This window comes from Drosophila sechellia, chromosome 3R (assembly GCF_004382195.2).
Source record: "Drosophila sechellia strain sech25 chromosome 3R, ASM438219v1, whole genome shotgun sequence".
NCBI lineage: Eukaryota > Metazoa > Arthropoda > Insecta > Diptera > Drosophilidae > Drosophila > Drosophila sechellia.
In genome coordinates this window covers 11,276,060-11,301,880 of record NC_045952.1, presented here as the reverse complement: position 1 = coordinate 11,301,880, position 25,821 = coordinate 11,276,060, and the positions used below count along the sequence as shown (strand labels likewise).

The 25,821-nt window shown below is 42.2% G+C and overlaps 1 protein-coding gene across 2 annotated transcripts in view; it reads right to left on the bottom strand.

Annotated features, from left to right (window-relative positions):
- Positions 1–578: 578 nt before the first annotated feature.
- LOC6616768 overlaps positions 579–25,821 on the bottom strand; it is a 44,667-nt gene continuing 19,424 nt past the window's right edge. For both annotated transcript variants that reach the window (XM_032722155.1, XM_002041069.2), the window contains 5 exons: positions 13,167–13,381; positions 11,707–11,842; positions 7,863–7,996; positions 1,771–2,059; positions 579–1,678 (listed from right to left, as the gene is read on the bottom strand). In XM_032722155.1, the coding sequence (XP_032578046.1) occupies positions 1,341–1,678; positions 1,771–2,059; positions 7,863–7,996; positions 11,707–11,842; positions 13,167–13,381 (1,112 nt within the window). In that variant the 3' untranslated portion in view covers positions 579–1,340. The remainder of the gene's footprint in view (positions 1,679–1,770; positions 2,060–7,862; positions 7,997–11,706; positions 11,843–13,166; positions 13,382–25,821) is intronic.

Sequence of the window (25,821 nt, the reverse complement as noted above, 5' to 3'; positions counted from 1 at the left end):
TTATTTGTGATAACAGACAGAGGAGAACGAACCCTCTTGGAATAGGAAAAAGAAATGGAACGACTTCTCTCGGCCGCAATTGAAAAGAAATAACAAAGCGCGCTTCAATAATTTCGGAAAAGCGGCGGGGAAAACTAGGAAGCACAAAATATAATACAAAATGCGCATGCAGAACGGAAATGGCAAAAAACGAAGGAAAAATGCAGGAAAGGCGGAACGGGAGTGTGCATTGCATTGTACTAGATTCCTTTTTCTATATTTCTTTCAGATCTTCCGCTGCGTAACGGCAAGTTTTTTCACACTTTGGCAGGCAAACTAAATGCAGACAATAACCAGAAAGGGTGGACTTCGAGAAAAAACACTCCTTTGTTGCAAAAATGTTGAGTAAGAATTCTTAACGCCAAAAATCAACAGTGAAAATTTGTTGAATCGGAAAATGCCTTGGGTCACCGGTCAGAAAACCTAAGTAAATTGGAGAAAAATTGGGAATATCTTAGAGTTAGCACATTGACCTCTTCAGTTCCTAGTTTAACTTACTTATATCGTACTTTCAGTTTTCCAATAAAAGTCCAAACAGCTTTAAAATTAACACACATTTTATTTAATTTCACCACCATTTACAATATGCCCATACAAGGCTTTGATTTATTTACTTTAAATTAAATTAGTTTAATATGTTTCATTAAATATATTTTACACACATTTCCCCTCCCTCGGATACACACCTTTGATTTCTGGCTTTGGTTTGTTATGCTGCTCTGTTTATTTTTGTGTTATTTTGCACATTAAAAGTAGAATCAGTAATTTCATGTACTTAGCATATTCTCCCTTTACTGTATCTCGTTCGTGTAAACATTTATATTTGAATTGTGTATGTCCTGCTTTATAGGTTTTAAACTCTTCTGTTCTGCTGTCCAACCTCCAGTTTTCTTGTTTATGACTAGGCTAGTTTATAAATGTTTGCTTAAACTTAATTTGTTTTTTTCTCTTTAGCTCGCTAGTAGACGCCACATCTCAAAGTGTGGTTTTTGGTGTAAAATAAGAGTTAACATGAAAAGCAGGCATCAAAAGAAGATACTTGAAATCAACGAATAGAGGGTGTTCCCTAGACCTGTTTAAATAATAAACGTTGAACTAATTAATGGGTAATGAATTTGTATCTCACTGAGAGTTTCTTCGCGGCTTCTAAAATGATTTTCAAATGTGGCGTGATTAAGTTTTATTCAAGCCCTTCGTATCGCAAGTTTGATCACCTAAATACTTATTAATTGCCCAGGTCTAGCGAACTCCCCCAATATATTTCGAATTACTTAGGGCTTTAACTAACTCGTAACACACGCCTAGGCCAGACCCAGACTTTCTGTCCGTGATCCTGGCCAGGCCAGTTGCTGTCTGGACGCCTTGGAGGCGCTGCAGCTGGACACAAGAGCTGGACGCTCCTTGGACTCCCTTCGCTCCCTGGAATGTTCCATCGAATGTCCGGTCTGTGACTGTGGATCCTGGCTGCTGGCATCGCAGGGCTCAAATGCAGCCTCAATTAGCCGGAATAAACTAGCCAGCATGGCCATTATAAGCGGCGCCATGTAGACGCCGGGCAGGAGTCGCGATGCCGCCGATGCCGAGGTCGAGAAATACGAGCTGAAAAAGTTCTTCAAGCTCGTGTCGGATGAGAGCGTGACTGCAAGCGGGAAAGCGGAAGAGCCGGCGAAAAACCGGAAACGGAAGTCAGTTGGATCTGGCGTAATTGACTGGCGGCTATCGTACACTTACCACGTGCCGGTACCGGATCCTTTTGCGGAGTGCCCAGCTCGATTTCCTTGTACTCCTGGTATAGATCCCCGATTTGCGCCGAGCAGCGCAAAAGTAATCCGCCAGGATTCGAATTCGGGGCATAAACCGGTCCTCCATGCCCGTAAACCGAGTTCAGCCCGTAAACGTTATTGTAGATGGCCGGATTCACGCTGGAAAAGTGAATGCCCTGCAGTTGCATCTTCAGCGAGATCCGCGTGGCAATCAGATTATCGATGGTGCGAATGTACTCGGTGTCCACATTGGTTATCTGTAAGAAAAAAAACATCACACATTACAACTTTATATATTTATATTTCTGCTGTCACTACAGCATTTCCGTATGTGTTTAATCTTAGATAAATATTTTGCGAGATTATACCTTAGCAAGTTGGTTTTTGGACTCAAATAATGCACAAACAAAGGAATATATTTCATATTAGTTTAATTTATTCAAAGCTGTTTGGTCTTTGGTAAGGACTTGCACTGAAAGTGTGTAATGAACTAAAGTTTAAATATATTGAAGTTACTTTAAGCCTAACTATATACAAAAACATTTCATTAGTCCGATCACGGAGGAATTCTGTGTACTTTTTGTTCAATTCCTTAAATTCTTCGCTTTTCGAAACTCCAATCTTGATTTTCTTGTTTTTCTCAGTGCTCGGGGAAGCGTATACAAGGGGATTATAATTTTAGACTGCGCCTGTTTATTTTACGCTCGCAAATGCATTTGCATATTTTAAGGCGCTCGAGGGGTCTGCGGCGAGGAGAGGCCTGAGCATTTGGCAACGTTTAGCCCTCACGCTCGTAATACTTTTGTTTGTACTTCTCCTTTTGGCCGTTTGGATGGACCGAGCAGAAGGAAAAAACTTTTGCCAGCCAGCATCTTGTCGCCATTTGCAAGTTGGCACAGTTTGCCAAAGAGGAGTGTCGGCGGGGGAGCGCTTTTCCAGGGGGTTCAGGGGTAGGAGTATCTGGGTAGTCAGGGGATTTGCCACATGTGCTGGGAGACACTTCTGTATGCATGGAAATTATGTATCAAGGAACTTTATCTGTGTTAATGCAATGCAGCAAAAAGCAGCGGCGTCTGAGCACAACACAAACACACAAAAGGATGGAAAAATGAGTTAGAAACTTGGCCCGACGAAAACATGCCCTTCAAATATATAAAGACACCAATACCAACAACATTATATTTATAAACCTAGCATGCAATGAAACCAAGTGAAAGATACTGAAAAAATTGAAGAAATCTCAGATACAGGAGTTAGAACTTCGATTGGAAAATAATATTTTTTTGAAAATGATAATTCATTTTCTGAAACTTTCTTAATTTTTTGGAGTACATTATACCCTATCCTCTCCAAAGTCACAGAAAAAATCCGGATGCCCACACAATTGCGCACATTAGTGGCTGCAAGGACAGGCGGCAGGACATGGGACATTCTACATGGAAGTGGGGACATGGTACATGGCCAGCACAGCACCACCAGCTGACTAAAAAACAGAGAGGGCCAAAACTGCGTGGCATTTGACGAAAGTTTTCGCCAGTTTGGTGCAGGCATTGCCAGCTTTGCAGAGCCTTTGGTTCGGCGGATTCCTTTGCCATTGCCGTTTGGACTCGAATTTCTTATGCGCCATTTCTGCTTTTCATTTGGCGTGCATCCGTATTGGTCCGCATCCGCAGCCGGATCCGGATCCGTTTCTATATCCCAGGCCACGTCCATGTCCTTGCTGCGTAAGTCCACTTTATTTGCGCCAGCTCTAAGATGCTTAAACTTGCATTTGGCTTAAATGCTGCCAGCAGCTCCTTCATGCGAGAACAGCTTTTATGCTTAATGGCAGTTATTTAGTGCAATTCACTGTAAAATTGTTGCCATAGGAGAATCTGCCACTCGCCATCGCCATCGCCAAGTCTCTTTCCTCTGTGTGTGCAAAAGGATTTGCGCTTTGATAAATAATTTTCCCCATACGCATGTGCATGCCAAAAAGCAGATGTTTAAGCAGCAAAAGTTCTCCTCTACTTCCGTATTTTTCTTGCCAGTTTCTTTTATTTTTTCAGCTCGGCTCTGCCCTCTCTGCATACGAGGAAAATGATATATATATTTTTTTAGTAGTTGTCTCTGTAGAATTTAGGCCCAAACTTATGTGTGAAATTCGGCCATGGTTGCACTTCGTGTTTCAGTTTAGCAGCACTTTTGGAAATTGTCAAAACTAATGGAGAGTGAGTGCAAGATAAGCCAGAAATAAAGCTACTTTATGAGACGACTCGGATTGCCTGGGAGTCGTTCATTTGGAAACCATTCGAGTAATCCGCATTTTCTTTGTATTTATTGCTAAAACACTTGCACTTTTGTTTCTAGCAAAGTGTTAATTTCTGAAAACTGTTACCTCTACAAGAACATAGAATATAGGTTGGGAAAAGACAAACTTGTGATCATTCGGATTTCGTTTGAAAGTTTTAGTTTATTTTATTGCACTCAAAGGTAATCCTTAAGCCCTATTCTCAGCCATTAAACGGAGTTTGTAAGTTAATAATAATGAAGAAAAGAGAAACCTAAAAGTTATGTTCATTTCAATTATTTCCTCACACTCATGCCGAATTGCATAGTTTTTTGTATTTTACTATTATTATTTTTTCTTAGATAAACTGATTTTGCATATTCAAAATTCATACAAGAGCTTAAGAGCTGACCTCTATTACTTTTACTAGCAAACTATATTTGGAAAGTAGACTGAATAACATTTGAAATTCGGGTTTTTACCCATTTTTTCTCCCATGACACTTGGTCTGCAGGCATAAATTTTCATACGTTCGTTGAACCGATGCCCTGGTGACTCCGCCCTCTCAGACGATGCAAAAATACAATAAATATATTTTATATTTCATCCAATATAGTGCACAATTTGTCCCCTCAGTCCTGCGCGCATGTATGGGTTTTTGTGTGTGGCAATGCATTGTCAGCGTATCAATAACAAATAAATTGTGGATAGCACTGCAATATCTCTGCAAACGGTTACTGGTAACTGGAAGCTGGTTTACTGGCTGCCAAGAGTGCGCCAAAGTGTGGCGTATACATGGGATGGCGAAAACTATGGCACAAAGGAGCTGCCAACTGCTGGCTGCGAAGCTTTTTTCAATTTTCCGCTAAATTTGGCAGGGCTCAAGTGCTATTTGTCTTCATTAATGCGAATGCGCCTAGGACTTTGGCAAGCGCCCCTGCAAGATTCCGACGTTCCTCAGTCGGTTCGTTCAACCCTGATATCCTGATGATGGCAAATTCTGCGTGGCATTTTTAAGCCGACGCCAAATGACATGCAGCAGTTATTAATTGGCAATTTACATGCCGAATGATTAATGCCTGGGCCCCAGGGCGGAAACAGCCAGGAGACCGAAATGGAGCCACAGCAGCAGTCTTAAACCGAAGGCACATATGTCACCGGGGTGTAAAGTTAAGGTGCACTCGCGGCCAACAGAATAGTTCGCTTGCGTCGATTAAATCACATTACACAGGGCCAATTACATACATTAATTAAGGTAAAGTAAGTAATGTATTCATTAATATAAATTGGTTAGATTTTTTATAGAAAATAGTACTAGTTTATTTTCTTTCTTCATTATCTCTCTTGGTACTGTCCTTAAATTTTCTTGGGCAGGAAAACTTCTCTCTCTATTTGACCGCTGCTGTTCATGTGTGGGAATGGTTTTCCGGGCCTTGGGAGTGGGGGAGTTTTGGGTCCAGACCTCTTGCAAATTACTCCTGTGGCATTTCACCGCAAAAACTTTTGTCAACAGAAAGTTGTGGCTCCTTGCCGGCGCACCTTTTAACGTAAACTTTGCAGGAAATGTCGGAAGTGCCTGAGTGTGTGTGCGAGGGTGTGTGTGTTTCCGACCACCGACACACCCCTTCTCCATGCCCCCTCCCTTGCCATGGCCATGTTGATTTGCACAGCATGAAATATTCATTTGTTTCCTGTGATCGGCAATTGTAATATATCTTCCTCCTACGGTATCGTTTTCTACTCAATTTTAGTCAATGTCTGCCACGTTTGCTTACTGCTTGTTGTCTCTCAGCCAATGGTTGCCATTGGCTGCCATTGCCAAAAGTTCTCGGTGTCCTTGCAGCTCCTTGTGCCCCATCTAGTCCCCTGCAAAGCCCTCCCTTTAGCCCGCAACAGCGCAACCGCACAGCATCATTGGCATTTGGAGAGGCATTGCCGATAAGCTATCATTTCATTTCCAGGCAACACAACCCGTTTGAATATTCTCCCCAAAAATTCCCCTTCGTTCCGGCAGCGAGTTATTGCGGTGAAAATGATTTGAATTCATTTATCATGTTTAATGCGAGATTGCCAACTGCGCTTCTGGAATGTGGCAACCATTTTTCAACAGCATTGACATCGGTACAGCGTTTTCCAGACTAATAGAGAGCCCTTCCTTATAGAGGATTTATGTTAATAAAGTCAGCACGCTTGAAAACAGAAATTCTAGAAGAAGTTCTTCAATGAAAAGAGCAAACTTAAAGGCTTTTCGGATAATGAAATATACAACTAACAAAGGGAAATGTTTCCATCTAAGCACTTGGCTGGAATTTAAGATTACTAAAATATCTTCAAATATCTCATAATGGAGTTTTGGGATTACTAAGATTACTAAAATATCTTCAAATATCTCATAATGGAGTTTTGGGAGTATGTTTTCCTTTATTTGAGTTCATAGACAGGTACCAGATATAATGATAATCCCATGGAGTTCACACATGCACTCGCTTGGTTGGTTTTGCATCCCGCATATTATTTTCCCAACCGCAATTCAATTGGAAGCTTTTGTGATAGAAAATTATGCATTCATACTAAGCTAAACCCCAACCGTAAACAATTTTCCCAACCGCTCAGCAGGACTCATCTTTAGCATAGCAAGCAGCTTGAAAATCACAAGGTACGATTATGCAGTTCCACTGCCTTTGAATGGTGAAGTAAAAAGAACGTGGGCAAGCTGTTAGGCACGTGGATTCGGGATACACAGACTCCTTAGTTTCGAGTGCCTCTGGCCCAGACAACTACCCTTTTCAACCGCAAATAGAGCGAACAGCAGTGGCATCGCCTTGACCGATTCTGAACCTGAACTGCTCTTGACATCGGGGCATGGGTCGAAATCATAAGCAGGAAAATAAGGAGGAGCGAGCATGTGGCATGCATATTCATAAAATTGCACTGGAACAGCTCGCAGGACAACAATGGCAGCACGACAGCAACCAAAAGTGAAAATCCAAGGAATGACAGCCATGAGAGTTGGGAAGGCGCCATCGCACAGATGCTACTCCTCCATATCCTCAGTGTTGAGGTACTAGCTTTTTATATATATATATCTTATATAAAATACACGAAAGCGAAACTAAACAAAATATAGTTTTCAACTTCTTAAACATGTGGCATGGTGAAAATGAAAATATCTTACTGCATCTACAATAAACTTTAATATTCATAATATAAAAAATTGTTTATATTTTAGCGTCTGTCGTTTTGAATCAATTACATCATTTCTAGCTACCAAACTTGAACAGCACTGGCACTGGAGGGTTGACTTTGCTACCGCATAGAAATCTGTACTTCACAGTAACTAAATGACAAAACGGGCATTCGGGCCACAGATGCGGCAGACTCTTCCTCTTTTGGCCTCCTCATATGCATTGTTAATACACATGACAATCCTTACGCTCGCTGGCAGTCTGTGAAATTGCGCATACGCCACGTTGACGGATGGACGAGCCCCCCAAGGCAAATGCTGGCAAAATAAACCACAAAAAAAAATACAATAAAAAAAACAAACCGGAGCAGAACCCTTTTGATTAAAGCCTTGTCCTAGCCCATTTTCATGTTCATTTCTCAGCAGAATAGACAAGCGCACTTCAAAGGATCTGCTCGACTAACACGAAATAGCCGCTGACCCGCTGTCAGATTTGTATTCCGCTCTCCCCGGGAACATGAAATAAATTGAAGAAGACCGGCCGGCCAGGTCCGTAATATTTCATTGGAGTGATTGCGGAGTTGAAAGTTGTGTTGCAAGTACTCACCACCATGTTGTTGATGGTGAATGTGAGTTCTGCCCGCGGACGCGACGGCGGTGTGCTGCAATTGGCCCGCAGGACATCGCCGGGCTCGTAGCGTGTGTGTTCCGTGAAAACCTGCGGACGCTTCTCGGGCAGTTCTGAAAAACAGGGAGAATAATAAGTTTAGTTGTAGTTACGTTACAGAGCAGGATTCTAAATTGTGAAAATTGCTTGCTTAGTGGTAGCTCTTTTGTAAAAGTTGGATAAAATCAAATAAATTAAAAGTATGTTTTGGAAACTGAGATTAATATATAAATAAATAAACGAAAAATACCTTTCAAAGAACGAATTCAATTAAATTTCTGGGGTATGAAAGATAACAGTTTTGGGCCATTTCGCCTTGGAATGTAGGAGAGGGATCAGGCGTGTACAATTCAATTAGCTGACCCACCCGACACAAAACACATTAATAGGCGCATAAGTGCAGTCGAAGACCAGGAGACCCTTCAATCACAACCGCAAGCCAAAGATACTGGCCCTCGCCACGCCTAACTTTTTAATTAAGTCAACCGGGATGGAGCCTGGATGGGATGGACTACCACAAGACCCGGGGAGAGAAACAAAGTAACTAATGAAGAAAGTAATTTCCATGACAAAGGCGGCGGCAACTTTGCTCTTTTTCCCGCCCCGAGGCAACTTTCTGCTTTCAGGACCTCTGTGTGGCTCGCTTGCTAATCCCCATCCGCTTTTCTCTTGGCCGCCTGCGCTTTTTGCCTTGCAGATTTTGACCTTTTTACGGGCCAGCATCGAATGCCTCTTTGCCGGGCTTTTGCTTCGCCTTTGCCTTTGCCTTTGAGACTCCGCCGTCAAATTTTTCCTAATGAGGGTCAGTCTGCGAGTGCACACTGTACCAAAGAACTACAGCTTTGGACAGAACACATGAGCCATCCTTCAACAAGGATATTCGGTTTCATGTGGAAAGACGCCATTACAATTTGTGAAAGTGAATGCATTTTTCTTCATCTCAAGGGGCATTCTTTTAGCCGTAATGTTGAATAATACACTTTGTTTGAAAAACAATAACAACATTAAATTAATAAAGAGCACTCCATATTTTCTACAAGGAATTTAGTCATCAACTTATTCATCTCGACCAGTGTAAGTCCTTCCACTTCGAACTTAATTTAGCAGCTGACCAGCCTACTTTGCACTTGGTTTTAGCCTCGACTCGTGTCATTAAGTTATTAAACTTAAGGCTGCCCAAATGTTTGCCAACTATAAACTTTTGACTCGGGCCAGCCAAAGAAGAAGACGTGCTGTGATGGGGGCTGTGACTTAATGAAAGCCCGAATTAGCATAACTTTTGGGGCCAGGCCACCCATTTCCAAGACCGTCCGCTTCCCATTCACAGCACCCGCCACCACCGTGGTGTCCTTGAAGCAGGCTGAATGCCTTGAATTGCCCGCCCCGCAAGGACAAAGTGTTTATTTTATGTGCCACGCCGACGTCGAGACGCAGACCTGCGTTCAACCTCCTTTCAGTGGGCTCCTCGCCGGATCCCTGGATCCTTGGGCCGCAATCTGATTGCCACTTGAGCTCATTAACACACGATTAAACCTCAGAGTTATTTACACCGAGGACGACGCGGCTGCATAAGCGAATGAGTGCGCACAACTAAACCTGGCCAAAAGCAGCCCGCTGACGCTGACTCGATGCATAAAACATCAGGCGGCCAGCCATCAGGAAAACTATGCGCTGAATCGATGAAATTAAAGCGCAAGTTTACGCAGATGAGATGAGTGTCAGTCGTTAAAGTCGAGAAAATCTGATTTACCAAAGAAATATAAGATGGAACGCTGAGAAAAAACTTGTGCCACAAATTAAGATGGTTCTTGAGCAGAATGAAATCCTGACTCAAACATTCAGAGAAAAGGTTCAAGGATTTTGAAAGTATGCAATCGGGTGTGATATCTATCTTGTTGTGAAGATGTGTCCCATAGTTTTCCCTCTGTGTAGGAACAATATGGTGTCCGTGGCTGTTTCTGCCTGCTGTTGGCTACAGTAATCTATTGTTTAGCCGGCAAGTTATTGGGGTTTTAGTGTCGACGACATTAGGCCTAAGCCGCAGAAGCCTACAGCCGAGAACCCAGCGAAACGAACTTACAGAACCCGTAAGATATAGATACAGAGGGGGAAAACCGCCAAAGCCCGAGATTTGAGGCTGCTGGGCTGGTAGGTTGGTAGCCTGTCAGTGTGTCAGTTCCCAACTGGCTTATCCAGCATTGATGTATGTTTGGTGGTCCCAAGGACCGAGGACCCACGACCAGTGAGTAACCAATTAAATGCCGCAGCTTGTAATGAAACTTTAATCAGTTTGGAGGCGTCCTTGAGCGCGGCCTCATGAATTTAAAGTAAATACACAAATACACGATCAAAGGCTTTAATCCCCAGATGCTAGTTACGCAAAAGCGGCCAATTAAATGGGCTAAATGCGGCGTTAAATATATGGTAGACGGCTGGCGGGGGGCAAAGGCAAGGCGATGGCAGATCCAAAGGAAGAGGCAAAGGCAACGGCAATGGCAATCTAATAAAGGCCAGGCCAGAACGGCAGACATCTGAATGTTTAATGCCGGGCAACAAGCAGCCAGTGAGCCAGTCAGTGAGCCATTAACCCAGACGAGCTCTCAATCAAACACACGCACAAACACAGCGGGCAATCCCCCCTCGGAAAGAAGGACCCTCGAAGGGTTTCAGGACACGCGGGGATGTGGCAAATAAATCCTGCCCAGCAAGTGGCATAAAAATCAGCGAATAAAGCACAATTTAGCTGTCGGAGCGCATTTCTCGAATGCTTGAGGGCAAGCGGATAGAAAGATTAACTCCGACGAGCGCTGAAGCTGCGCCATCGATTTAGGTCGCATTACGCATACGCCCCATATGGCTGCCGAGCCCCACACAAAACAAGTACAAGTGGAGGCCACATTGTTGTGCATCGAAGGGCATGCACTATGGATAAAAGGGTTCCGTAAGTTGTATATGTAATTCAAAGAGCAGCACACATTGCTCGGTAAAACTTATAGAAAAATATTTTACTTTTATCATTATATCTATGAAGACTTCAGAAATCTTTTGAAAATAATAATATAGCTTGCGATCCATTTCAAACATTTTAAACTAACAAAATTACGAATTTATATTTATTTATATATATATTTATATTTATATATATTTATATATATATTTAGCCAAATAAAATTCATAGTGTATCACTTTGCCAGCTGCTGGCTACGCAAAGGACAAATAATTGCTAAGCCGAAACGGACTGGCGCTCATTGGATTTCATGACCCCGGCACGCTGATTAAATTCGTAATTCAGAGCGCGCCGCTCCACGCTCATTTAAAGCGCATAAGGCCGTGAAATGCGTGGAGCACAGGTAAGACTACCAAATGACCCCCAGAAAGGTGCCCCAACCAGAACAACCGGAGACCACCTAACCATTGAACCAGCGCCTCATTGCCGGCAAACCCGCTTATCTGGCAAAGACGAAATGGCCTGTTAATGACGCAATTTTCAGCGCAAAACTTTGCCAACCAGCAGAAACATCTGCTGCGACCTTGGCCCCGGCCAAAAACAAATTGCCAAGAAGGCGAAAAACTTTATCTCCCGGTCGAAAAGCAGCCACAGGATTTGGGATTCTGGACTGTGGATACTGAACTCAGCCACGGAACGCTGACCGACGATCAAAGGCGAGTAATGTCAAAGGCTAGCCGAAATAGCTGATACACTCGCTCGCCCGCCGCTCCTTTGAAAGCTTTTAAGCGCACTTTAGGCCAATTTGGTTGAATCAGCTTAGAGCGCCAGACTTACCAACAACTTGCATGGTGTCCACTGCGGTGGCGGTTGAGAAGAGCGGGGCATCGGCGGTCACTTCGCATGAAAAGTTGCCAGAGAGACCGAATCCCACGTTGCGCAACAGCACCTGGGTGGCATTGGAGCTGCTTACCTGTTGAGCAGAAGAGCAAATGCAGTATTTAAGCATGGTATAATATAAGCGATATATGCAATTCAACACAAATAATGGTAATGTGAAAGTATGCTTTATATACATATCTAAGCCTTTCTCTGATCCTTAAGTATCCGCGTATCAAAAAACTCACTTGAAACTTTTACTATGCCAAACAAGCTCGCTGTATTTTTACTATATTTGTTAAGTACTTTGTGTTTTCTTTTTTACCACCTAAGAAATAATGTTTTGCTGGGCTGGGAAAAACTATAAATCGACACCCACGTGCCATCGCTCAGCTGTCCGCAATCTGACATCAAATCCAACAAAGAAATGCACTTAAATTTATTAAAAAACAAACAAATACAAGTTCAACCACCAGACAGCAGAGCAAAAGGAACGACAAAAATTGCCTTCGGCTAGGTAAAATAAAAGTTTTCGATGACAAAACGCTAAAAAAAAAAGCAATGCACCCAAAATAAAATAAAAAGGAGAGTACACACAAAAACTAAAGATAAACTCGCTGGCACAAACTCAATAGCCTGATGAAATATTTAGCCAGATTCGGAGCAACTTTATCGAAGCAACGAAATTGCAGGGACCTGCCAGCTCCCACTACCCCCACCGTCGGCTGGATAAACTTTTTCAATAATCTAGCCAAAGTAGAATTACCCCATCCGAGACTCAATTCTCCGACCTCATCCTCGTCCTCATCCTCAGCTCGTCCTCATCTCCAGCCAGCCACGCCCACTCTTTGCTCGGCAGATTGCAGTTTTTGCAGGTGGGCGACAAAACTCAGACGCAGCATGCAAAAATTTAAATGAAATTTTTGCCGCAGATAGCCGCGCGTTGATAGCGCACACAAAAGCTGGCATTCCGACGGCAGGCATCCTGGCGGCCAGGTGTCCCCTGGCATTTTTTGAATAACCGCCAATAACAATAAAACTGCCAAACTGAATATGCATGAGCGGAAAGTTTAAAATATACAATATAAATAAATGCAGTGTGCGCGCAATTAAGGACATCAAAGTGGAGCCTCGTTGGTTGGCTCCTTTCAGACCGACTGATTCGAAGTGACCAGCCAAAAGGGCAGGGCCGAAATCTGGAACGGCTGGCGCTCCTGGAAAATCCATTTTCTACATAAGTTATTTATATTATTTACTTTGGCTTAAGTTTGGAGGCCTTTCTACCCAATAAATAGTACTCTTTAACCAACTATTCAAGTAAACTTATCTTAAAAGCATTCAAACTAGGGTATCTCATTGTTCGGTTGCAAACCCAGAACTACCTTAATAGATACTTTGTAATTAAAATGCACACTTACATCCACATGAATGCCGGGGAATGGAAACACTTTCGTATTCGGGAACTCGCCGGGCGTGTAGCGGTAGAACTCCAGCTGGCCACGATAGAACTTGGCCGAGTACAGTGGAGCCCCGTCCAGGTCGTACATGCAACGCAGCACCACATGCTGGCCCCGTCGCACCGCCGGTGGTTCGATTATTAAATTGACATTGCGCAGCGCGCATTCGACGAGCTCTGAAACGAGAAGAGAGAAAGCGGGGGGTGTTGTGAAAAAACGCTGATGGAATTACGTGCGAACGCAAAGCCGGGGGGATTCCAATTTAGTGTATTTATTTTAATAAATTATTGAAATATTGTCCGAAAGCGGACTTTCCTGTGACACTGATAACACATAATCCGGCGCTTAACTGCACCGCAATTGCTTGCATTTCAGTTGCAGGCGTTTGCTGTTGGCATTGGTTTTCGCGGTGTTGGGTTCGCCGGCGGCCAAAATGCTTAAAAATGGCATGCAAATATGCTGAAAACTCAATTTAGTTGGTCAACTTTTTTCGATGCTCTCATATCATATGGAGTCGTCGCGACAATATGATGGTTTCTATAAGCTAACCAAAAAAAACATTACTAATAGTACAATATAATTCCTGAAAGTGCTTGTATCATTTGCGCTCTTAAACTATTAATTTAAAAAGTCAAAACATGTACATTAGAATTGAAAAAACATTTAAGAGTATTTAAAATGTCTGGCAGCTCGTTTTGGTTCGTGTTTCTTGTCAATTGATTGTCATATTTGGTGCTTAAATGATTTATAAATGTTTTTTCGGACTGCGAAAGCTTCATAGATTATGGTGGGATTTTGCGAGGCCAGTTATGTAAACGAATATTACTAAATTGAAACATTATACTAAAAACCGCTGTCCATTTGTAAGCCGAAACTAAGATAGCTTGCAACTGCGTTTTATTGGTAGTGAAAAACAAAATTCCAATAGAATGTCAAACTAAAATTGAATATTATAGGTCCTTGAGGGTGCGTTTTTATATTTAAGTCGAACGCTTAGCCAGATTTATGGACTTCGGCTCCGAGTTTTGGCCGACCTTCACTTACTTGGGCAATTTTCTTGCTTGCTTGCCAACTTTTATTAATTACCAAACAATCAACGCCAATTTCCGGCAACTTTATGACCGCCCATTTCAGCGTCGTTTGTCAACAAATGCGTAGCATAATTCAAGGCGCCCAGGCAGTGAGGCTCTCCCTCTAACCCACAACGGGCCCAATGGCGCTATCCCGCTCTGGAACTGGTGTTTTACAAGCGTTTGCCACCATTTCCAACATAGCCTAACAAGGCACTCAAAAATTTTTTATATCTTATTTGGGTCACATTTCATGCGGCTGTGCCCTTAAGAATAATGGCACATAATTTGCGGCTTTCCCAACAGTCCCTTTGTGGGTGAGGAGTGGGTGGGGGAAAGTCGGGAAAAGCCGAGAAATGTCCGTGGAACGCGTGGCAATGATTCGGTTCCTTGTAAATCTCTCGCGAGGCGAATAAAATAAAATTGTTTTCATTCTTTTTCTACATGCCAGCTGTGCGTAATTCATTACCTTCGGGAGTTCTTTGCATATCGGGCGATATCTTCGGCGACTGCATGGAAAATGCCGGGAAAATCAGCATGATTTTCATTATGCCTGTGCCGTTGTCGAGCTGCCCTTTAACATTTACTCTATTTGCAGGCTGTAAAATGAATTCTTGCACATTGACCTTAATGACCAGCGGGGCCTGGCAGGATAATTGGCCAACTGCCTCTGTATCCTGGCCAGGGACACCAGTGCCTGGGCAACAGTAAATTGCAAAATAAAGAAGCCTGGGAAATTATAACGCATTGTATGGACTTTCAATTACTCTGCACGAGCAGTAAAATCCCAAGCAATCTTGTTTACGAATGCTGAATTTGTTTCAGTGTGCTTTTAAAAATAGTATTTGTTATAGTATTAAAAAAATTATTGTTATGTAGATTTGTTTTTCGTACAATTCCCCATCACTTTTTTTAATGAGCCACTGCAAAAGTTATATACCCCTAATCTGTGCAGGTATTGCGGTGCAAGAACACCTGCCTTAAGTTAAGCAGTACCTTAAAGTCCTTGCATAAATATTTGCTCACTGGAATCGAAAATTCCGCTTGTTTGCCAATTGAAAATTGGAAAGTGTAGTTGCCGGATCCCGCCCGCTGAGAGTTTTCCCAGCTTTACCAGTTTTCCGAACCAAAAAAGCAGCAGCAGCAGCAGCAGAAGCGGCGAAATGCAACCGCAAATACTTGCTTATTGCTCGGAAAACTTTGCTTGTTAGTGTTTAGGTGCAGGAAGGTGCAGTAAGAAATCATAGCACACGGCCGGGTGCTGGGGATAACCTGGAGGAGGAAAAGCAACAGAGAGCAGCCAAACAATGTCTATAAATCCACACGCACACTCGAGATATAGTTGGAAAGGTAAAAAGTTTGTGCAAAAGTCACATATTTGTTCGATTCTGCTAAGTGCCAGCTTACAAGTGCCTTGTCCTTATCCTCTTGCGATTTGTTTACATGGCAGCCAAAGTAAGGACCCAGAAAAAAACAAGCAGCTCACCTTTGCTGGTGAGAGAAATATCGTTCTGGATTGAGGATTTACTCAAGAGCTAAATATCAATGCACCTGGCTTGTTTGTTTCCATTTCCTTTGTCCTGCTCGCTTTCATTTTCCCAGCAACTGCCCTTTCCACCTCTCGGGCCAGTGGACGCTTTTCACGCTCTTTTCACAGCACTTTCCCGCCCTTTTTTTATATTGTTTTCCAATCTAGCCGGAGTGCGTCATTTGTCGAAGCCGCAAGTGATACCAAATTGAAATTAGTTGCCGTTCTTACCGCACTTCTCAAAAAATTTTTAAGAAATCAGTGATGAAAATCTTTGCTAATGAAGTATTATAGAAAGCTTAAGACTCTTAAGTACACTATTTGATTTTACTAAAAGCCTAATTAAAAGGATAATCTTTAATGCAAATCGGGCTTACAGTATTTCTCTTTCTGCTCCCCACAAGATACATTAAAAAATAACTAAATTGTGTCTTGGGAATCTGTATATTAGCTTTAGTTTTGAACTGATCGATTCCTCTTGAAGACCTACCCTAAACTGTGTTCAATTTGTTGCGAGTTTGGAATAGCTTGTCAAACACTGCGCTTGCTTACGGATTCCTAAGGTCCTGAAAACGTGGAAGGACCCAAGCAAACGTGCTGGCGAATTGGAGTGGGTCGATATGAATATCACAGCATAATAATTTGCAGAGTCGCTTTCATATCGAGGGAGGCCGAAAACAAACAAGTACCAGGCCAGCAGCTGGCATGTAATATCTATGTGCATTCATGTGTACGTGTGGGTGCCATTGTCTCGGTATTTAATAGGCTTTTGTTGCAGCTTGCCAATGGAAATGGAGGCGGAGAGTACCGTTCTGCTCCTTGGCTTGTTTGCCATGGGTCTCCCCGCAACCACTCTGCCGATCCTGTTGATGTTTCGGTTTCTCACCAGCGTCCTTATTGCCCGACTCCCAGCTCATTGAAAGATTTATCATTCACCAGAAATAGCAGGTTCTCGGAAGGGAGTGGGTGGCTCGGGAAGAGATTGGCGCACTGAGAAAAATCGCGCTAGGGAAATGCGACTTAATTCTTGAGTTGAGGTTTCAGGAGCTAGAATCATTGCTTTCAAGATGTTTTAACAGTATTATTAGTAATGATTTTATACAATTTACTTTTAGCTGTTTTTGAAATTTTCAGTGTTCCTCAAATGACGAGCCACCTGTCCGGAGTCCTGAATCCAGACCGTCAGTGTTGACACAGCCCACATGGGCACCCCATACACATGCATAATGGAATTTCTAATAACTGCCACAGCAACCCGACTCAACTGGACTGAAATCGAGAAAGGAGGACCTGAAGACCATAAGACCTGAACAGGAGCAGCCAAGCCTTCCTGCTGGGTCAACAGCATTTAGTGACAATAAACGTGATGCAGTTCATTTGCACAGGCGGGTCAAAAGCGGTAGGTTCGTGCGTCGGTTTGCTTTTGGCCAGGATTGAAATAGCTGGCTGGTAGGATGGCCAAGTGCACTTAGTCAGGCATCGGCGAACATGCACTTCAGCAGCGAGAACACAAATGCCAGGCCGACCCCATCCAATCCGAGGCAAAGCAATTTAATTAACATAAAAAACGCAACGCGCACAATTCGAGACCATAAATCAAAAGCCCGCACACGCCCAGCACTAAACTAATGCCTTGGAAAGAACTAATACGGCACCCAAACTGGAAAAATGTCTGGCAAAAAGTGCAGTGGGCAAGAAAAAAGGGGTAGCCCAAGGGGGCTGGGACAGCGGAAAAACTGGGAAAAGCGCCTCTAATGAAACCGAAAATGCTAGTTATGGTTTACGATGCCCGGGTCTTATGTGCAGTTCTGGAAACAAAGTTGGACTCCGAGAAACATTTGTTTTTTGTCCGCTGTGCTTTTGTCACAAAGTCGAAGGAAAAACAGCGGGGGGGAGGGGGGCAAGGGCCCAACCCAAAGCCACATTCAAATCGGAAACATAAGCGTTACAGAAACCCAAACCGAGACCGAACCCAAAACCAACCCGTTCGTGACGTGTCCAGCGGGCATCAGCCTAACAACAAAGGACCAGCATAATTTAGTTAAAATTCCCTTTGTCCAGGGGCGTGGCACACCTCGCCAAAGGAAATGAAAAATGCTGATTATGAAAACGCCAACTATAATTTGTTGTGTGTGTTACGGCTGCTAAATGAGCCGTTGGCCGAGTTGGGCTGGGGATTTGATTTGGATTTCACAATTCTCATTTCCTAATTGCTTGATGATTAAATTCAATTACGAATGACAATTTAATTATGTGTTGGTTAATCAAATATCCAATCGAGTGATTACACAAAAAATCGAAATCATTTTAAATTACACAGTTTTTAATCGTTTAGGTAATGTGTGTTAAAGAGTTCAATTAACATCACAAGCTTTTAATTGATTGCTAGTCGCTTGCCCTTTTGATTAATTTTTTTTTTTAGAAGACCATGGCCCTTCAGCAATTTATAAAATATAGTAAAAATAAAAAAAAAAAATAATTAAAATAACTTATATGAAAGTGCTGGAATTATAAAAACTCCGCAATTACATGTGTACATGATAATACAATTGATTCCGCCAGAGGCACTAACTAATTTAGATTGCCATTAAATTCGATACCATTAAATGTTTAATCCAACATTTTTTTAGGCTTTAATTAACGAACGCAAGCCCGTTATTGATAACAATGCGCTCCAGCTTTTTACCACTCAATATTGTACATTTTTTAGGAACTTCGCCGCCACTCGGCAGTGGTTTATAAAAAACAAAATCCAGACTAACTCGCAGTACCCCCCGGGGAGGCAAGGCAAGAAAAATATATATGAAACGAAGGAAAAACACTCCTTGTCTGCTTTCTGCAAACAGACATTGGACAGGGCAAACAATAGGAATATATGCGATAAATGAAAAAATAATAACAAACATTAATCCGAGTGTTGCCAGCTCGAGTGGATGATGGCGATGGCGCTGCTGATGATGATGGCGATGATGATGTGCCGAAACGGCGTCCTTTTAACCCCGCCGTCGTACCGGGTTATCCTTGCACTGGCGCTCCTTGGTCTCGAGATGGTCTTTCGTTATCCTCCGCTTCGCACAGAAGCGCTAAGCAAATAAAACAAAAAGGATAACTGTGCAATTATTGTGCAGACGGCTTGGTGCGCGAAACTGGAGACGGGTGATGGTAGCCGGGGAGCGGGGAAATGGCAAACAGTCACAGCTAAAAACATAAATATGCATGCGAGGGCGTTTGGATTTTTATTTTCCAACGGATGACATTGCAGTGCTCAAAAGTTGCTCAGCTAAATACTCGACGCCCATTTTAATTTGCTCTACTCCTTAAGCAGAGAAAGTTACACTGCCCCAAAATAAGTACTGTTCAATATAAATATATCTTAAGCAAACATTTTTTTAGGATTTTAACACACTCTGTTTCTGTTTTAATTCACAAACATTAATTCACATTAATCTACAAATACCAAGATTTAGTTTGGACTTTAGTTACAGCTCATTACTACTTATCAATACATTAAGTGGAATGGTATACTGTCTTCATCCTTTCCAATTTTTTATTTTTTTATTTAGATATGTTAGAATAAATATATTAGAAATATATATAATATATATATTCTCTGTTATCTCTCTTATAAATAAATAACGATAACAGCACGTTCTTGTGTACTGCTGAACCTGACAATAATTTTTTTAGTGCGGCGATCCACATCTGCTGGGTCGTATTTATTTAGTTTGTTTTCAGCTTCTATGGCCCTGCTCACTTGGCGTATACGCAACGCCGGAACGCCGAAGACTGCGAATACGACTCAATTGAGGCTGGGCAGCAAACATTTTGTTATCTCGGCACCAGCATCGATGCCGAATGGATTTTTAGTTCAGCAAGTTTTTCGCAATTTTTTTTTTTGCTTTTTCCCCCCTGCCCAACTGCGTTTTGTGTGTGCACGCCGACTGGGTTTCCTTTCCTATCCCCCAACAAGTATATTTTTTTCCCCGGCGCTTTTCTTGTTCATTCAGTTTTTCCATTTGGCCCAGTCGGAGCGTCAGAGCGCTTATCTCGCATGCCGCATCGCGAACTGCTTGTAAATAGCATTCATGGCCTGACACTAATGGAACTTTTGACCGTTTGTGCTATCCGCTGCCCATTTCCATTCCCATCCCACTGGGCCCGGGCCTGCCCAGCCACAATTTCCACCACTCCCGCCGCCCGACCATTCCATTCCATTCCAATTGCCCCCTGGCACTGTGTCCGCTGCAGGGACAAAACTTGGATGCCATTCATCGACTTCGCTATCGCTTTACTCGGAGCACTATTCTGGTACCCTAAGTCATAAATGATGGAATAGGAGTTGGAATAGGTCCATGACCACCAACTTATGTGGAAATGTTGATTGAAAATACGATGTTTATCAAATAAATATTTTTAATCTTTATATTTTCTCATTGTTTAGTTTGTTTTGGGCTCAAAATTAATAAAGAGAGTTTGAAATAGTTTTGTAAAAAAATATTGCACTATGCTTATGTACCTATATTTAAAATTATAAATAAAGTAAGCCAACTTTGTGTCTTTCTAAAAATGAACTGTAACTGAAATGTGAAAGGTACGACAAATTCGTTAGTGTACCAACTATTTTTTGAACAACATTTTTGTGCTTCTGTTTTATGGGAACCCGAATTCGTACAACTTCGCGTGTTTTTTTTTCCAAAGCCTTTTTCTTTCATATTTCTGTTCTTTTTTTTTTGCGCTTTTTCTATTTTGCTGCTGGTATCAATTTTGCGAGCCAACAGTTTGTCGGGTCTTTCAACAAGTCGTTTGTTGGCTGTTCTTTTCGTGGAAATGGAAAAACCTGCTGCGCTGAAAACAAAGCAATCACCTGCCACGTCTCACGAACGAATCCTTTTGATTTTGCGTTGAAATCTATTGCTATATACCAATTTAAAACTCGAAAGCCGGCTAATTAGCAGCCGATGGTAAATATTTGTCAATCGCAATTTCGATTTAACGGCAACTCCACATTGCAATAAAAGTTAAAATGAATTTACCCAGGCCAAACTCTCTATTTGATTAGAAAATTAATATCGAAGCTGTTTTAGATGCAATTTTCATTTTAAAACGGGATCGAAGGGATCAAGGGTGGGAAAATCGCCCCAAAAAGGTAAGGCAGGCGATAAGCGACAATGGCATTCGGAAATTTCATTTTTGGTAACTAGATCTCTCGACGCAGTCACACAAATGTGGTGTCAATGGGTTGTGCGGCAAATGCAAAGGGTGGACTGTATCCATTTCGTTTTATGTTTACAATTTGGCGTGGTTTTTGTGCATTCTGATTTATGCATAAATTGATGCTACTAGTTGTTTGTTTGCCTATTTACTTTGGCTCGCTGGCAAAAAGCGCATTTGCCATGGACATCCTGTCCGTTTTCCCGTTTCCTGTTTCCCCGACCGCCATCCACCATTTCTGGCTGGTTTTTGGTCATGCCAGAGATTCAGTGGCAAAAACATTCATAATTTTAATTAAGTCATAGAAACGTGCTGCACACAAAACGCAGATGTATTGCACTGTGGGAAAACATTCGTTCTCTATATCAATAATAATATTATTTTGAGTTAAAGCATTGTAAGTATTGCCCTTTAAATTTTATTTTAATTAAGAAGAAGTGAAGTTAATGAGCTTTTCGAAGAGCTCAAAACTCTTAATGGTCTACACAGATTTGTTTTCAGTGCATCCCAACCAGTACGCTTAACTTTTGTGTGCGAGTTTTCCCGCCAGCCGGCGGCCGTGGGTTTTTGTTTTGTTTCGAGTTGTATTTGGTTACGATGCTCACAAAATTGCACTTGAAATTTATCCCCGAGCCTTATTAGTTATTTACGCAGCAGGCGCGTTCTCCGTAATGTGTGAGTGTTTGCTTTGTATGTGTGAATGAATGGCTCTGTGCAAAGGACCCGGCGGCGATTTTGGCCAAAACCACCCAACACCACCCATTGCCCACCGCCCACCGCCCCAGAAGGATCCCCTCCTCCCACCCATTGCAGATTTATAGCCTGCAGCAGTTTTTAGTGTTTTCCCTTTGTTTCGCCCTACGTTTTGTTTATTTGGTTTTGCAATTGTTAAAAGTTTATGTCGTTTTTGTTGCGGCTGTTGCATTTCGCACACACAGTTTCCCTGGACCCAGCGAACAACAAGTTTTTGTTTTTCGGGGGGAGTGGCACTGCCAGAAATACCCAGAAAAACAAAGTGAAAATAGAATAAACTGAAACAAAAGTGTGGTATTTTTGGGTGCGCCAGTTGCGATTTTGTCGTCGTGATTTTTTCCAGATATTTTTTGGCAACGTTGCTTAATTAAACGTGAACTATTGCCAGATGGAGTTTAAATATTAGAATTTGCTTTTTCCAATAATCTGCAGACTCAGACTAGAATCGCAACAATGCCGAGGAATGCATTAAAATTTTCCCTAAGCCTTTTCTGAACTCTGTACATGATTTGTGTTTACATTAACGAAATAGATTTAAATTCAGTATTTCGTTTTTATATGGGTGTATATATATTTATATATATATTTATAAGCAAACTTTAATTTTGCCTTTATTTCCATTTCAACGGGTTCATTTATTCGTGGAATTTTCCAATTTAACTCGTAATAATCGCCCTGAGCTCGGTTCAAAGCTCCCCCTCTTTGCTTGTGGCTTCCGAAGTTTCCAGAACTTCTGCATTAATACCAATTTGCACTTGTCAATCAAGGCAGCACTCTGTAGCCAGAGACCTACAAAACTTCTAATGAGCCTAATTATTTCAACTATTTAGCCAAATACACAGACGCACAGACACAGCCAAGTTTTCTGTGCGAGGGGGGGAAGAGTGAAGAAAGCATTCCAATGCTTGCCAAATTTTGCTAATGATAAATAAATTATGCGACAGCAGCCGCACAAAATGCCAAGCCACCGACCCTCCAGACCAGACCAGCCCAGCCAACCACCCAAGAGAACCACAGCAGAAAACAAATAAACTCACTTCGCAATGCCAAAAGATAAGTATACGCCCCGTGATACTGTGGTCCTGCGGACCCAGTCCTTAACACATTAAAGCCCGGGGGTGCGTGAATGGTATCGCATTACCGAAAGCAAGCGCACATGCGTTAATAAACAAAATCTGTTGCTAATGTACAAAATAAGTTAATTATGGCAACGCAAATGCGAAAATGCGGAACTCTCTGATGCTGGCGACAACTTTTGCAGCTTTTGCGAAAACTCTCTCTTCGTTTTTTTTTTGCTGGCTACATTTTAGGTTCTGGTTAGAATCGTGGCTATATACATATATACTCGTATATAGTTGGATGTGCACTTTTCCTGCACCCAGCTTTGTTCTTTGTGCGCGATAATTGCGTTTTATGGCTGTGGCAAGCAAACAAATAAACAAGCCGGCAAACAGACGAAATCGTTGTTGGGAATGGGTGTGCGAACATGCATTGTGGGCTCACATGCTTGCAGTCACGCCACCGAAACAAATAATTACAAATTGCATTAATAATAAACAAATACAGACGCGGGGTCTAAGCCTGATTTGCGAATTCGATTTACCTTTTGGCAATTTTTGCGTGACTAGCATAATTTGTTTGGTGGCCGAAAATTTTGGCCCAACAGCGCCCACTCGTATGCCGCTGGCATTTTCGCAAGTACTGAACCACAGGAAATTTACATATTTTATTTGTAATTTGTTTGCCTCCTGTCAATATTATTTTGCAATTAATATTTCAATGATAAAACCGTTGCATTGTGGAGGGTTCTTGGGGAAAAAGGTTGCACGTCATTTTAACTTCCACATATACTGTCGGAATAATAATTCGTCTGAAAATCCATAAATCTACCAAAGCCTTAGGCCTGCAAAATTCTCATTTAATTAGTTAATCCAAGTTACTTCTAATTAACATAGGCAGTTACTAAATTGTTTAACCTTTTGTGCTCATTTACTGACTACCAATATAAAGCGAGTATCGAGTATAATCACGGAATATTGGGTATTTTATAGTCTACCTCAATTCGACCTGAGAAATGTATTTTTATTTGACGCATTCGAGTGAGTATTGAATTTATAGTTGAATTGCATTTTGTTATTAGTGAGCAAATGGGGAAATTGATTACGAATGTCCAGCGTTGGTTTACCATCAGTGTGCTCATGGGATTTATGGTATTTATATGTCCCTGATTATTATGCACTTTCGGTAGAGCATAAATTGATGGAAACGAGTTTACATAGTCGACGGACCGTGAAAACCATCCACAACCATCCCCGATTCCGATCTCCCGGAAAATCAAATTAAATTTATTACTAATCCGCACAGCTTTCAATGCACTGATTTATAGCCACACTTCTTTTCGGGGGAATGGTTATGGCCTACAGTCCGTCGTACATCAAAACAATAGCAGCCCGTTTTTGGATCTAATTCACTTTTACTAATACACTACTTTGCCGCCAACCCCAGCCCATTAACCCCATCCATTAGCGCCTCCATTTAATAGGGAGCTGATGCCTCAGATTTTCCTTCTGCTGCTGCGGCGGATGCATATCTTCACAATGCCGTGAACCGGAGTGCTCTGGATTTCGGGCTGGAAAAGACCGACAACAATGCACTCCAAAGAGTTACGGATCTCGGCACTTCAATCCGTACCCCAACTCCAATCGAATTCTCACCCCTTCCGCCGGCTGCCGAAAAATCCACTCGAGACAGAGATGTGTAATATTTCTGACTCCAATTTCAAGTTTTATACATACTTTAAAAGAATGTAGTAGTTACTAAAATTGCTAAGCTAAGCATGTATTTTAGAGCGGGAAATAATTTGTATTCTTCGATGTATCACAATATATCAATAGCCACTAAAACTTATTTTTAGGCGAGTACCATGTTCGTATGTGGCCTTGCATTTTCTTTTTGAAAATGCCTGGAAAAGGCCGCAAAACATCCAGAACGACTGCACTGATTGCAATCGAGGGAATGTCCCCATTGAAATGCTGCTTAAGCTGTTCATTAGCAGCGGAGTAATGGAGCAACAGTCTGACACAGATTTGCTTTGGCAAGTGCGGATGGCCCCCGCACTCGCCAAGCGCCCCTCGATTCTATATACTCGATTCGATTCGATTCGATCCGCCTCGATTCGGTTAGATTCCGGGCGCCATAGTGTTCACTTTTGTGGCCATGGCGACACGGCAGCCGGGGTCATTAAAAACTTTTTACAAGCATTCGGCATCAGCATTAGCGCTCCTCGAAAGTGGAGTGTGTGTGCGGGATGTGATTCCTCTGCTGATTGCCATTGACAGCGAGTCGAGTGGATCCCATGGCATCCCTTCCCCAATCGAACCCCTTTTCCTCCGCCAGGATGACACCTCGCCACCGCTTAGGACCGCCTGTCAATCCCTTTTATTGCACGGCACTCTCCACTTCCCACTTTCCTCTCGCCAGATCTTTGCCACTTCGTCAATCAATTGGCGGCTGTGTATCGCAGTCGATTTTATTTGTATTTTATTATGCCAAAGTGTTGTTTCGAATGTCATTTCAAGTATCGATTGTTTGTATCTACACTGAGAAAAGCAAATACTTACAAGACAAATGTGTGTCGAAAATTACTAGACTTGTGTATGGTATTTGATATATTGGATTCTAAATAGTTAAGTTTCATCGCAATGCTTAAATCGAATAGGTTAACTACATATTTACTAAACATCGATAATAGTATTTTCTTCATTCTAAGATTCCATTGTTTGTTTTCTACAAGATGCGTATTTATTCTAGAGTATGTGTTTTTCGAACTCCTTTAATTTCCGACTTTCATTTGGAAAGGGTGGAAATACTTGGGGATAGAGTCACATTCGAGTCACTTAATTGAGCAGCCGCAGCGTCCGACTTGGCAAAAAATAAGTGGAGCAGTCAATTGAGTTGGGGGTTCGTGTGTGGTTGACAGTGCCCCAACCTCCCAGATGCCCAGATACCACTTGAAAAGGGATGACAGATGGAGGAGGGGGAGTTCACTGGCGAT